The 14,496-nt window shown below is 39.9% G+C and overlaps 2 protein-coding genes across 2 annotated transcripts in view; both read right to left on the bottom strand.

The window, feature by feature from the left end:
- uvrag (UV radiation resistance associated gene) overlaps positions 1–1,689 on the bottom strand; it is a 72,546-nt gene extending 70,857 nt beyond the window's left edge. The window contains exon 1 of the mRNA XM_084474681.1: positions 1,417–1,689. Coding sequence (XP_084330807.1) covers positions 1,417–1,521 — 105 coding nt within the window. The 5' untranslated portion in view covers positions 1,522–1,689. The remainder of the gene's footprint in view (positions 1–1,416) is intronic.
- Positions 1,690–4,483: 2,794 nt separating this feature from the next.
- dgat2 (diacylglycerol O-acyltransferase 2) lies at positions 4,484–13,605 on the bottom strand. Its single transcript, XM_084474398.1, has 8 exons — positions 13,310–13,605; positions 11,513–11,641; positions 10,815–10,922; positions 10,133–10,203; positions 8,138–8,342; positions 7,393–7,567; positions 6,369–6,571; positions 4,484–5,895 (listed from the first exon to the last, which is right to left on the bottom strand). The coding sequence occupies exons 1-8, from the start codon at positions 13,347–13,349 to the stop codon at positions 5,741–5,743; spliced, it is 1,086 nt and encodes a 361-aa protein (XP_084330524.1). The 5' UTR covers positions 13,350–13,605; the 3' UTR covers positions 4,484–5,740.
- Positions 13,606–14,496: the final 891 nt, after the last annotated feature.

Raw genomic sequence — 14,496 nt, 5'->3', positions numbered from 1 at the left:
AACCATCACTGCAGATGTATACAGCATCTGACCAACATTCTTTACAAGCAGACCCTCACTGCAACACCCGGCCACCATTCAGTCGCTAAATCCAAGTCATGGGATTCCCTATAAGATTATGGGCATTGGAAACAAAAACCCTTTGTACACTGTTATGAGACTTCCGGGCAAGATAAGAACAAAACACAGACAATGGATGTATGCCATTTGTTTGATAGGTTTACTAAATAGCCCAGATTAGATTTCCCTGAATAAATGTTGAATTTGTTTTTCTTCAGTTGGAGATTTGGAGTAATTGAATTATGATAATATATTCACTTTACCTTACGCAGAAACTTAGATAAACATTATAGTCAATCCTTGTTTGAATGACAGGATAAACAGTACAAATTGACTTTATCTTTACCAAGTAAGCTAGTAAAAAAGGGTGCAGACCCTTTTGTAGCGAGATGAGGAGGCTCAAGTACATTCTTTCCCAGAACACTGTCTTAAACTTTCCATGTTTGGATTTTGTAATTACACTAGTTGCCCTGCTGCAGATTCCTAATATACTGCAGTACTGCATAAAGGAATATGATGAAGTAGTATGAGACAACGAAGATCCAGTCGACATTGTATTGTCAGCAGTGAAAAAAATTTGGTTTAAAAAGCTACTTTCTGAATGTTATACAAAGAGAGTTGACTCTTTGCAATTGTCTGGTGTTCAGTCCTACCAAGCAATGACCATTAACCTATGAATCCTATCGAAATCGTCAAAATCTTTTTTTTTCCTTATTGCACAATAAGGCCCCTTATCCCAGCAAACCCGATGTGGCAACGGGTGCAAACAGGATTACAAGGTTGCACCATTATACGAACAACTTGTAAAATATATTATATGGCTACATCCAAAACTCGTAACACCCCTGCTAAAAGGAGTGTGGACACTACACACACCAGAACAACCAATGATACTTTTAACTTAATGAGTTTTTGGTATAAGTATGGAATAAATATTCAAGAAGCAATTGCAATTCGCTCTTTAATGTATTTCTCCAACTAACTGGTCACCTGAGCTCGATTATACATAACGTTGGTCGCACTGCTGCAGAATGAACTATACTCAGTTGGAATTGGCAGTTCATTAAATTCATAGTAGTGTAAACATGGACGTGGAGCGGAAGTACAGGATGATAGAATCATGTGTCGTTGAGCTATAGTCAGGGAGAACGACGGTGCACATGATACACACATGACAGTACCATAGCTCGACAGTTAGCTACAGTAGCTAACTAGCCGTGCTAGCTACCAAAGGCCTGGACTTGTTTTATAATACGTTGTCAGTTATCAATGCAACACATTTGAGGTGACATGGAATGGCCTACGTGTGCATAGCGCTCACACAGCATGAAGTTAGGACCATGCACATAATGTTACCTGCTGGGATGTGAGTTCTACGTGCAGTGCTCGGGTGGATGAAACTCCGGAGTTAGTGACAGCTGCAGCGGGGATAGCAACATCCCGACCGGTGATGGAGTTCATCCTCCTATCGGCAGCTAGCGAGTTTGCTTCATTCAACAAAATATCCCATCGTTTGCATCTACTACAATCATTCAACGAGTGTCCTATGCTTCAAATATCCAAAAACGAACGTGCAGACATAGTTGTTTAGAGAGAAAGTGGTGTAGTAGCCTAGCTGTCAGCTAACCAAGCGACAAAAACAAAGTAGCTATTTTGCTAGTTGCTTCAGAGTTCATGTCCGGTATTTTGGTAGACAGGCATCTAGGTTTCTGATTGGCTCAAGACAACGTCCGTCACACGAAATCTTTAAACCTTATGTTGTAATTGGTTTGTTTGGCTGACGGCCGCTTGGAAAGGGAGGGGCATGTATGAATATCTGTCAAAGCTTGAAGGAGGAAGTCGCACGGGACAGCGTGACCTGCAGGTGACACACGATATACAGTGGGTGGTGTATTTATAATTACTCGGCAATTTAAAACAATGGAAAGTGATACACATCCTTTAAAGTAGCAATAAATATCCACATATCTGATAGAATGCACACAGAAAGATAGAAATAAAGAATAGAAATACATGATATTTTCGTCCTCCACAAGTCTTGTATCCTTGTATCCTAACCTAAATTGTCCTCAAGGGGGCAGCATTCAACCGAGCAAGTGAGAAAAAAGGCCTACTTTCAATACTACTACCTACTTTTCATTTTAAAATCTTAACTTTACTGTGCTTCTAACAAGAACGCTGAATTACCAGATTTTTTTGATAATATATCATTATATATACGTGAAATGTAATATGTAACAGAGTTAACATTTTGGTTTTGAATATGTTTGAGCTTTGTCCTACGGTTCTGGTATGTTTGTTATGGAGGTAGATTTGTGTCTTTATTATGCAATCAAACAGAATAGGTTTGAGAGCAAAACTTTCCACACTGCAATCAAAAAATAGATTTGAGAGCAAAACTATCGACACTGCAATCAAAAAATGTTTTATTGCAAGTAAAATAAATGTGATTAAAAATGTATTAATGGGAATCCAAAAGTTTTGTTTGCGAATCCAAAAGTTTTGTTTGCAAATCCAAAAGTTTTGTTTGCGAATCCAAAAGTTTTGCTTGCGAATCCAAAAGTTTTGCTTGCAAGTCCAAAAGTTTTGCTTGCTGTTGAGCTGAATCTCGTGGGCGGGACCTATGCCGAAAAATGTAAGACACGTCTCTATTGGCCAGTCTCGAATTGCTCTCAAATCTATTTTTTGATTGCAGTGTGGAAAGTTTTGCCCTCAAACCTATTCTGTTTGATTGCATAATAAAGACACAAATCTACCTCCATAGTATGTCATATCTCTTTAGATCGGTTTAGTAGGCATGGGCAAAACGATTATTTTCTAGTGGTGGATTTCATGATTCATTTGAATGACTCAGTTCGCGTCGGTCAGTTCGCCAAGAAGAGTCGTTCGAATCGTTCCTTCGTTCCTTCGTTCAGTCACGTTTCTGGTAGTGGTGAATCATGGTTGTCAGTCAGTAGCTGTGTTCAAAATCGTTCCCTATTCCTTCACTCACTATTCCCTTCCCTATATAGTGTTTATGATATTGTGAACTATATAGGGAACGAACAAACGAGAATTCGGACACTACGCTAAACATTTCTGAACGTCATTTGCGTCAGTAAATGCGCCTGCATTGCATTGTGGTATACGGGAGTAACATGTAGGGAACATTGTATGTTCACTCAAATTTTGGGTATTTTATAGTCCACTATATAGTGAATGAAATTACCCACTGAGAATTCGAACAGCACTACAAAATGGTGAGCACCATATATAGTGCACTATATCCATGATGGGGAACGATTTCGAACACGGCTACTGAGTCGGTCAGACTCAGCTCCTCCCTCGTTCTCATTCAAACGAATCACAAATGCACAGTTCTCAGCTGAGTCGGTCAGACTCAGCTCCTCCCTCATTCTCATTCTCAAACGAATCACGATCGTGCAAACGGTCATCAATCAACACATCAATCAACATTAACTAAGTTCCTTTTAGCTGAGGAGCGCTTCTCGGAATCGGGATGTTGTTGCCCGTCTGGCTCTCGTGACTTCTCAGTCCTCGAGTCTTCACCACTAAACACAGTCAGTGAACGAACGGCGACTTGCGAGTCAGCGCGACTCAGTGACTAGTGGGTGGAGCTGGAAGTCTCGGAGAACGAACGATACGAACGAGACGAACTGAAACGGGGAATCAGGTCAGTTTGTTCATGTTAAAGAGTCGTTCGTTCAAACTGATTCGTTTGCGAACAAGCCATCACTATTCTTTTCCAGAAATCAGTTCTTTCAGTTCTCTTCACTATCACAAATATTTCGCTTGATTCGTGCCAAAAGCTGTGCCAAACCGCACCTTCACTAGTCCACCAAGCCGCACCGAACCGAACCACACCGCTCGGTGGAAACGAGGGGGCATAAAACACCAGAAGGTTTCATGCAGTCACGCTGCTTGGAAAACAGCTAATTTCTGTAGCATTAGCCTACGACGCCTGTCGCTTATCATTTGTTTACCCATGGCAACAGGATTGCTACCTGCTGTAGTACTCTCGTTTTAGACTCAATCAATATAAGGTCGAAGGGTGACAAAGCTCTGTTCGTTCTTATCTTTTATTTACATGACCATTTTTTTTGTTCTGTTAAAAAAAAGAATCAGTTCTCTTGTTTTGGGAATCATTTCTCGTCGTTCACCTTCAGGATTTGTTCGTTCTGACCGAATCGTTCGCGAATCGCCCATGCCTACGGTTTAGGTGCATTATATTTTGTTTATGGAGGAAGACATTCTGTGAGTGGTATATTTTAATGCAGTAGTCTTTTAGTATACCAACACCATTTTATGAAGACATTTGTGCGTCATCTTCTGTTTATAGGCTTCCTTAAAAATAAAGAACATCATCCCATCGTTGTTCGTTAGTCCTTCACTAAATGACAACCGTTAATCAAAGACAACACACTTTTGAAAACATAAAAAAGTTTAATTTAAATATTATCAGACAGATTAGCAACCATACAGAAAGGCCTTTCAAGTTTTATTGCTTGAGATTATGTTGCACATGTATTAGACACTTGTGTCCATTGCTCTTTAGCAGGAAACAAATGGTCAAAGAAAAACTTTTCCGATTATACTTTTAGCATTGCTTGCTGATCCTGTCCTTCCCACATACATGCTAATTTTCCCCTCCAAACAAATAATAAGAGACGCTTCAATTCCAACAATAAAAGTTATTCAAAAACGACCAACTGCATAAACCATTCGAAAAACAATACCCTGAAATTGTTACATCAATAATTCCACTTTCTTTATTAACTGAGGTTTGAATCAAGCTTAAAGACCTGAAAGTATAGGAACATTGAGTGCCGTGTCTTTACACACCAGTCAGTGCCTCAAAGGACAAGAACGGGATGGGATAAAGAACTGTATTAGGGAAGGTCTTGTATGAAAGGCATTTTTAGAACATGACAAACAAACAAAAACAGACAGACAAAAAAGTGCACAAGTGTTATTATTTGAAGAAAAAGCAATAGAAATCCATGTCTACCTCTTCACAGATTACAATTAATACTTTCTGGCAAATAATCAAAACATCAAAAATGTTTGGCACATTCGCAACATGAATTCACTTGGTTTCTACATTCACCTTTATCTGTGCATTAAGTAGGAACACCATCGGATCTTTGGCTCAATTAGAGTTTGGGTCTGTCTGCCCAATAATAAGACGGGTGACTCTTTTTGCATTGTGTTTGCATAGAAATTGGATCTCAAGTAGAGAATTATATGAATGCATCAGTGAGTCATACAAACAAACAACATGGCACTTCATGAATGTTTTGAATATGATAGCTTTTTGCGGTCTTATCGATTATTGAGCCCGCCAGGACCAGTATAAACCGCCTTAAGAAAAGACATTGTAATGATGATGGACCATTAATGGCAGTGCATCATCGGAATTGGTCATCTTATCAGGTAAAAACAGCGCACACACAGAATATCATTTTCAGGATCACCCAATTCATTCTACCTGCACATTTCTTAGGGACAAACTACCCTTGCACTGGTCCAGGTCAAGAACGAGTGTCCATTTACAAACGTAATTGTGTGTGTTTGAGTTTGCGGTCCGGAGAGAATCAATCAAGGCACATGAGTGTCTGGTGGGGGCAAACGGGACGGTTGTATCTGACGTTAGGAGCCCCGGGGTGACCACCAACCCTTCTCACAGGATTTCAAGGACATCGCTTTCTTTGAGACCGAAGCGCGTCTTGTACTTGTCAAAAAGGCTCTGAAGGGACTTGATGTACATCGCGTGGTACTGATCCACTACATCTGGGGTCGGCTGCTCGACTTTTGGCACTGTAATGGGCTCCCCGACTGGTGAAAACAAAGAGTGAAAGTGTGTAAACAGAGAATTAATCAAAAGTAAAGAGAAAATGTGCATTAGTATGAGTTAAACATTAATGTGCCCTTGAGGTCGGACAGAGTACATATTGACATTGTGGATCTTCTGCTGACTGCCTTAAATGGTGTGCTGGTAACTTATAATAATGGCCTTTTAAATACAGAATGAGCGCACATTTAAAAGCACATTTGACCATTTTGGTGGACAGTTTTTCATCCAATTAAACATGGATCATTTTTTGTATGTATATAAGCATGGTGTAGAATAGCAGTACCAGTATTACGTATTAATAATAATAATAATAATAATATTAATAATAAAATAATAATAATAATAATAATAATAATAATATATTTTATTTGAAGCACAAAGACTTATGAGGCAGTGCTCTTCCATTAGAAAGCAGTCAAGGGTTAACCTTCAAGCTTTAACACTTTAAACTCACCGACGGTGGTGATGGGTTTGCAGTAAGGCACAATGCCCCAGGTGTCAGCCGAGAAGAAGCTGCACCCATGGAATAGACAGGGGGCAAAGCCCACGATCTTCTGCAGCCTCCTCTGCACCAGTCTCCACCAGGAACCTTCCTCAAAGATAATCTGCTGGTAAGCATCATTCTCCCCAAACGAGTACACAGGAACCAGGTCCGACCTGAGACAGAAAGACCACAGGAGATTACTCAACAAAGCTCTTTGCTATGCTTGGATAGAGTAACAGTTTTTTTTATAGATGACTTTGATTCATACAAATAAAATCGTACAATAAATAAAGACTTTATAACTTTTTATATATTCAAGTAATTCTCAATATTGTAACTAGTGTAAATGGATTTTTAACTTTATATATTAGATACATTTTCAAGGAACACATATCCATAATATAGTAATATTCATAATATTGTGTTATAAAGGGTACCCTTTTTTAAGGACATACAAAATAATATATATGTATGACGTTAAGTACCTGTAGAATTATAAATTATTTTCATACTTGTTGGATTAATACTGGTTTTGGATAACTAAACTTAAGTGACCCAAATCCACTATGTATTGGCTTCTTTTTCTTATGCTGACTGTAATCCTATGAATGAACATTCCCAAATCTAAAGCCTCTTTGGAAAAGGCACTACAAGAGAGTACATAACCTGAAATAGGAGCCGGACTCATTATGTAGAAGCTGCCCACTGGCTTGCACTGAATGTTCACATATTATGTTAACTAATAGACTTATAGTTGTGTTCATGGGATTTAGTTCTTTAAGCTCTTTAATAATTGATGGGAACATGCACATGCAACTGATGTAAGCTTGAAAATGGTTTTCATAATGAGATATTTATTTTATACAATCCTAGGCATTTAGCATTCAGTGCATCACTGGTATTGTTGATATAAAAAAAAAACATATAACTTTTTAATGTTCTTGGCTCTCCATTCAATTTTGAGATTATGAGTGCATGCTTTTGCCAGACATACCCTTTTTCGAGAGCTAATCGGACGAAGCCCTTGCGTCTGCTCAAGGTGACAGAGTTTTTTCCTGGGGCACACTCCAGAGACTCGGCTGCTCCACCGACTACGATCACCACAGCATTCCCTGTGCCGTTACACGTCAGCAGGTAGTCTATCGAGTTCCTGTTCACTGGGCAGATGCCTAAAGTGGGGGAAAAACAATTGAGATTGTAATTCCTTACTGTGCACAATTAACCTGCCATAAATCCCACAACTCCCTAACTTCACTCTCCTGACCTAATACTTTGGTCCCTTATTGTGTCTGGCAGTGATAAAACTCCAGCTCCCCGCTTCATCTGATTATATATATATTGTCCCTTTATTACGTCTAGTCTCAACTTGACGCAGCAAATTAAATACAGGCCTGTGTATGTTAGTCCTAATGGTCTCTTATTGTGAAAAACTCCAACCATGTAGCACACAAGTTCAAGAAACCACCTTTGGCATAGTGTTGGATATGATCTAGTAAGAATATAACTTCAAAATGTAGCTGTTCTTTCGTTAAACAACCACGATGAATTTGTGCCTCAACATAACTAAACTCAATTGATCATACAGTAAAATATAGAAATATTGCAGCCAAAACAAACTGGAAAAAAAAGTGTAGCAAGCTTAGATAAACAAAAGCCATATTGCTGTGCAACAGGCCAAAGCTCAACCGTTGTAATGCAGCTGCAGTCAATTTATCAGAAGTTTTAAGTATCTGATGTACCTCCAGACATTAGGTAATCACGAAGGACTGGGAAACGGAAGTTGCCAGCAAGCGTTGCCAGGGACGGCTTGATCCCTGGGAATTTCTTGGAGAAGCTTGTGGCCTCGGTCCCAAAGTTGCAGAAAGCACCAAAACAAAAGATGCCATGGGGGTGGTATCCAAAAATGTAGTTCCGGTTGGGCAACAGGTCGTGGGTCTTGATCAGCTGAAAAAGACAAGGAGGGGAGGGGGGGGGGAGACACACAATCAGTTTAAATAATTTCCCTGTAGGGTTTGCAACATTTTAGGGACTATTGGTTATTGTGGACAACGATTCAGTAATCTGGAACGTTCTTTGGATGTTTGGCCCTGACAAAGTAGTCTAAACAATGCTGTATGTTCAACCTTCCTTTCAATTTACAAATGATGAAAAAGCTTTGCGAGAGCCAGGAGGTCCAAACATCTTGTACTGTATATTGTAACAACAGACAACCAAGCTAAGTTAAACACTACCATTAGGAACATAGCTAGTACACACAGCTAGCTCTTGTGTAGTGTAGGATTCGTTAACGAGTAGTAGGCAAACAATTTAGTTACATAACCACCATTAGCTGATGAGATTACATCCCAGATCTTCACAGAGGCGACAGAGGGGGGACTTGGCAAATAGAAAACTACACTGGACAGCAACATATGCCATGGCCAGGGAAAGAAGAACAGGACACGGACAGCATAACAAGGGTTGTGCAGCAGGGACTATCACTAATATATTAATTTCAGCATAAATTCATTGATTCAAATGAGTATTTTCCCAGTCAAATACTATTATTCTAAACATTTCAATTGCAAATCGCTTTGAACCCTAGGGACATTATTTAAACACTACAAAATGCATACAACACCAGATAGGGATATTAACATAACCTTTCAACAACAGCACTAGTTGATAAAGAAGCCCTAGCACGAGTTAAGAAAATGATTTAATCAACGTACTCCAAGTTTAAACGCAGCCAAGTGACACCAATGATTAAAGTGCAGGACACTGTGGTGAGCAAGGTTCAAGGTTCCCCCAGGGAGCACATCTCACGTTGTCATCCATTGGGCAACAGAGCACATAAAGATCCATCAATGTGTCCACTGTCTTTTATTTTAATACTGTGTGGAAAGGGGAGGGAATGTAGTGTCCAACATGTGTCTGATGAAGAACAAAATCATACCTATTCCACCTATTCCCTTTGTTTGGCATTTGTTGTATGGCATTTGTTGTATTTTTATTCATGATTCTACTTGTTGGCGTTGGCTATAGTTATTGCCCTCAGGTTGAGTCAAGCTTTTGTTTGACTAAGAATTGACTGAGATTTACAAATCACCTGAAATGCCCTCGCAACCTTGACTTGTGCCTATTATTTTAAATAAACAACATTTTGGATTTGAGCCCAATTCAAAATAGACACGATGTCCGTGAGACTGTGATAATGCTTCTGTGCACAGGTCGATTTTATCTTCTACCCCAACCCAAGGTACAGAGAACAGGCAAAGAGGACAAAACACCAGCTCAGCACTGCTCTTCTCGCCTATCAGGCAGGACAAAGTCTAGAACTCCCCATCAACGTCAAGCGGCCCTAATCAACTAGGAGCCAGGGGCCACATGGAACCTGCAGCTGATAAATGATCCAGCCCTTGATTAGCTGATGAGCCATTCATGTCACGCCTGGGCGCCACGCACAATTGATGCATCTTCCATCATAAAAACCAACAGACCTTAGATATCGTTAGAACAGGTCTATGGGGAACGTTTCCACGATTTACCTATGGGTCCTGTTCAGGATGGTATTTTGGCATATTTGAGTAGTCTCTCTCTTGCAACGAGTTTCATTTTGTTGCATCATTGGGGTAGGTATATATTGGATTTAATTGCACCGAAAAAATAAATGTTTGGAATCATCGATTAAAGGTGTGCTACATCAATACACTTAAAACCTATTTTACTTTGATTGGGTGCATATCTCAACTTACCCTGACTGGAAAGTAGTCTCTGAAATAGGTCCACACAGTCCAGTTTCTGACCCAGGAAGACCTCCTGCCACCTGAACAGATGAATAAAGTTAATGACTTTGTTTATGTTGGAAAGTCCACTGTCGTATTAAGTCTTATAAAAATATTATTAAAGTGACACAAATAGTAAAATATAGCACACAATAGACACATTTGCAAGTTCATATTCTGAACCATACAGAATCCTACTAAAATAATATGATTACATTTTTGTTGAGGTCACATGGCCTGTATATGCGCTGAAATAAATAATTTCTTACAATAACTTAATAGACCCACATACTACCTTTAATACCGCAAGTCATTTTAGAAAGCATAACCATATACTTCCATTTGTATGAAAGAAAATATTGGGTCATACAGATGTATTATGTCTTCAAATTAACTGTTATGAATGAACTGTAATGAACCAGTTTTCTAAAAAGATAACAGATGGATAGACGACTTCCTACATGACATTTTAAACCAAAAAAACTTTTGGACAAAAGGTTTTGGACAAAAAGCTGCATGAACAGTGATGTCATATGTTTACTGTCACATGCGCAAGGCGTGAACAGCGTGGTCTGATGGCAGGCCGACAACGTATCCATGCCAGTGGGTTGAGAGATCATCGTCATCTGTCGAGACATCCAAGGGGTTTTACCTTGCTTCGGGGTGTTCCAGTCAAAGATGAGCCAGGCGGTGTACATGGCAGCGATGAGCCAGCAGTCCGTGCAGAACATGTAGACCAAGAGCACTGTGGCCGAAGCACCTGAAGACAGAAGGACTCGTCTAAGAAACTGGTCTCGAAATACTATCATGTGAGGATGCATACCCTGTAGGGGGCAGAGCCATCAGCCCCCTATGAGGGAAAGTAATGTGATCGTCTGTTTTTAGTATGACGTGCTGAATGGTGAATTTGCATACTGTCAGGTGCTATTTTAGAGGATTCCTTCCCTCAGGCAAAATTAGGATTTAATTGAACATTTGTATAATCCAATAAGAAATGTAAATATATACTTTTTTTACCACCAGGCACCATTTTAGTCTGGTTTGATTAATATAAACTGATTCATGGCATATAATATACAGTATATATACACCATATGTAACTATTCATTATCATCATAATTTGTTGACTATTATGATTAAGCCATTATGATTAGGATTTTTGTGTGCTGAGCATAACTACACGTAGAGGGGGCGGGGGGTGAGAAAAGCACAAATTACGGCATGATTATGCATGTAGCTTACTGCATTGACCTTGTTATTAGGAACCTAACAACACAGCATTCAACGCAGCTACAGATTCCTCAAGGGCCCTTGCACCAACACTGGAGACACACAGGTAAACTCACTCACCCAGGGCCATGAAGGAGATGACCCACTGCAGCACAGAGATGCACTGGAGATGCTTCTCCATCTTGGATTTGCACGGCCAGGGAGGAGAGGGCAGATCCTGCAGAACCGAGAGAACACTGGATCCAGTGCCTAGAGACACACACACACACACACACACACACACACACACACATACACACAAACAAACACACAGAAAGGTAGAGAAATAAGGAATAATGAATCAGATAGAGATTATAAAAACATGAAAATCACGCCTTTGTGAAAACATTTGAAGAAGAAAAAAAAACAAATACAAAATCGATTATATATATATATACTCTTAAAAAGCCAAGTCACTAAGACACAGTAATGGATTAAAGCTAGGACCGACAATGACCACACAAAACAACACACAGGCTTGCTTCTTTCTCAGCAACTTTCATTCTTCACAGTGTGATTGCATGAGACTACAGCCTAATCAACAAGGTGGGGCGGGGGGGGGGGTTGATGATGACACACACACAAACACACACAACACTGTGGCAAACACCTACGTCACGTCCACCACAGACATGAAACCACAATCCTGCAGCACCACTATACAAACTCACCATAACCATCCAACTGCTGCCCCATAAACAGCATGGGACCAAGGGAGAAACTGTCTTCCCCTTCTTGAGTCAGTGACTCTGTCCTGATACGGGGAGCATGTGGAGCATGTGAGGGAGGAGTCCCACATTAGATTCACGAGAGCCAGAGAAGCTCACAGCACAGAAAAGCCAATAAAGATGGCCTAAGAGACCTGATCCCATTTGTAAATAATCCGAACAACATGATGGCTGAAGGCTAGAGGGTTTAAGTCCTCACAGGGCCATCAATGCTTGGATCGCTGTCAGTGAGTGGCTGGGAGGGCGGGAGAGTCAGAGGGATGCAATGACCACGTTTACCTTTGGCAGTTTGGTACATTCTTAGAGGACAGACTTACAGGCTTACAGCAGAAGTTTGACAAAAACTGTCAAATCTGTGTTTTTTTGTATAGTGTAAATATTACTGCCATCTCTTAAACTTCCACACATGAGCCAGACCCAATTCCACTAATTTGAGTCGTCAAATTTCTGCAGTGTACCATCTCAGATTATAGGAGGAACTTTAGGACTTCTACAGAGGTGGGCAAAAATGAATCAAATACAGTACGTCTTTCTTTTCAAGCTGCTATCCAGCAGTACTGCCATTGAGTGCAAGAACTTTAGTCCACCTCCACTCACTTATCAGAGGTTCACTGTGTCCACGTCAATAATCACAACCCATACACAAACACGCTTACAAAGTCTAAGCAATAGGGCTGTTTAGACCAGGTCGATTCACTCATCAATAAATGTTTAGTAAACTGACAGAATTCAACAATGTCCCAGGATTTCCCATGATCACTCTGAAAACATTTACAGTAGAATCTTCCAAAAATAATAATCACCCTCATCCTCACATTGAATTAAAAACATAATGAAAGGTAAATCCACTACCTACATCTACTTTTCAACTTTTCAACATTTTAAGTAGACAACTATCCTAACTGAATACAGTCAAAACCAACAACATCATCCATACGATTAAATTACATTAAATTAATCTTCTAACAAAAAAATATTCGGCCAAGAAATGTACACGTTTGCTTACTTTTCATTTCCAAAAAGAAGAGTGAGCAAAGAAAAGAAAGCAACTCGACTCAATACGTGCATCCATAACAATAAATCATAAAACATTTAACATGAGTGGTGCAGCATCACACAACCGCATGACTAAATCACCGCCGAGTCTCACCTTTGAGGACACCCGAATAGGCAGCAAGAAGCGTCTTCATGTCTGGAGATGAATGAATCGATGACCAAACACTGGATTGTTATCTGCTGTCAACGTGTGGCCCGATCTACAGCTCCCCTGTCATGACAGGCTTCTTCAGACTGCAATGCATGGGCGCACTAGACAGGCATTTAATCTGAGTAGGGGAGGAGCAAGGGGTGAGCGAATCAATCGCCAGTATGTGATCTGCCCGCAGAAAGAAGTAGTTGGGTGCCCGCCAAGTGCAGGAATCGATCGGGTGAATGTTTCGAAGAAGGTCCACCACTGTAGCGGGTGGGTGGGTGCAGATGTAGCCTATTTATCGAGAGCACTGTCAGATGGGTGTGTGTCGATCGATTGTTATCTAACCGCTCTTTGGCCGTATTGTTATGATTTTTTTTCTTTGATAGGCCTAGCCTACTTTGGAGCAGCCTACTTGGATGCAATGTTGTATCGTCGGAGATGGTGACCGTCATTTGCATTTATTTCCATTGAGTTGGTTGATAGCGACTAAACGTGTTGGTCCAAATTGAAATATTAAACACACCAATGTAGGGGTAGGCCTATATTTTATGTAGCCTAATATTAATCTATTACCTACCTAATAAATTATTACATTTATATTAACCTATTAAATTATTTATGTTTTTGCCTTCTTTTATGATTCTCTAGGCCTACTGTAAAATTAACTTTTATATTGATTCAAACTATCACCGATATGAATAGCTCCTTCAAATACCATAGGTTAGTAAGATAATGAAAAGTTCCAAAGGCTTTGTCAAATATAACATTTCTATCAATCTATTTCATTAGATATTGTAAAATATGTCATATTATCAGCTAATGAATAGGCCAACATTGGAGACCTTATAAGTGTAAATCCCCACTTGTAAGTGTAAATCCCCATTACATAATAAAATGAAGACTACTTATGTTTAAAGATAAGATATACAGTAGGACGTCTTGAAAACATACTTTGACCTTTGCCTTCAAAAATACATCAATAAAATCCATTGCTGGATCCTGTGTGCGTGCTTGCATGCATGCTTGCGTGTGTGTGTGTGTGTGTGTGTGTGTGTGTGTGTGTGTGTGTATGTGTGTGTGTGTGTGTGTGTGTGTGTGTGTGTGTCTATCTGTCTGACACACGTGTGTGAGTGTGTAGGTGCATG

This window comes from Micromesistius poutassou (assembly GCF_964030765.1).
Source record: "Micromesistius poutassou genome assembly, chromosome: 10".
Lineage (NCBI taxonomy): Eukaryota > Metazoa > Chordata > Actinopteri > Gadiformes > Gadidae > Micromesistius > Micromesistius poutassou.
This window is presented reverse-complemented; position numbering and strand designations above follow the sequence as displayed.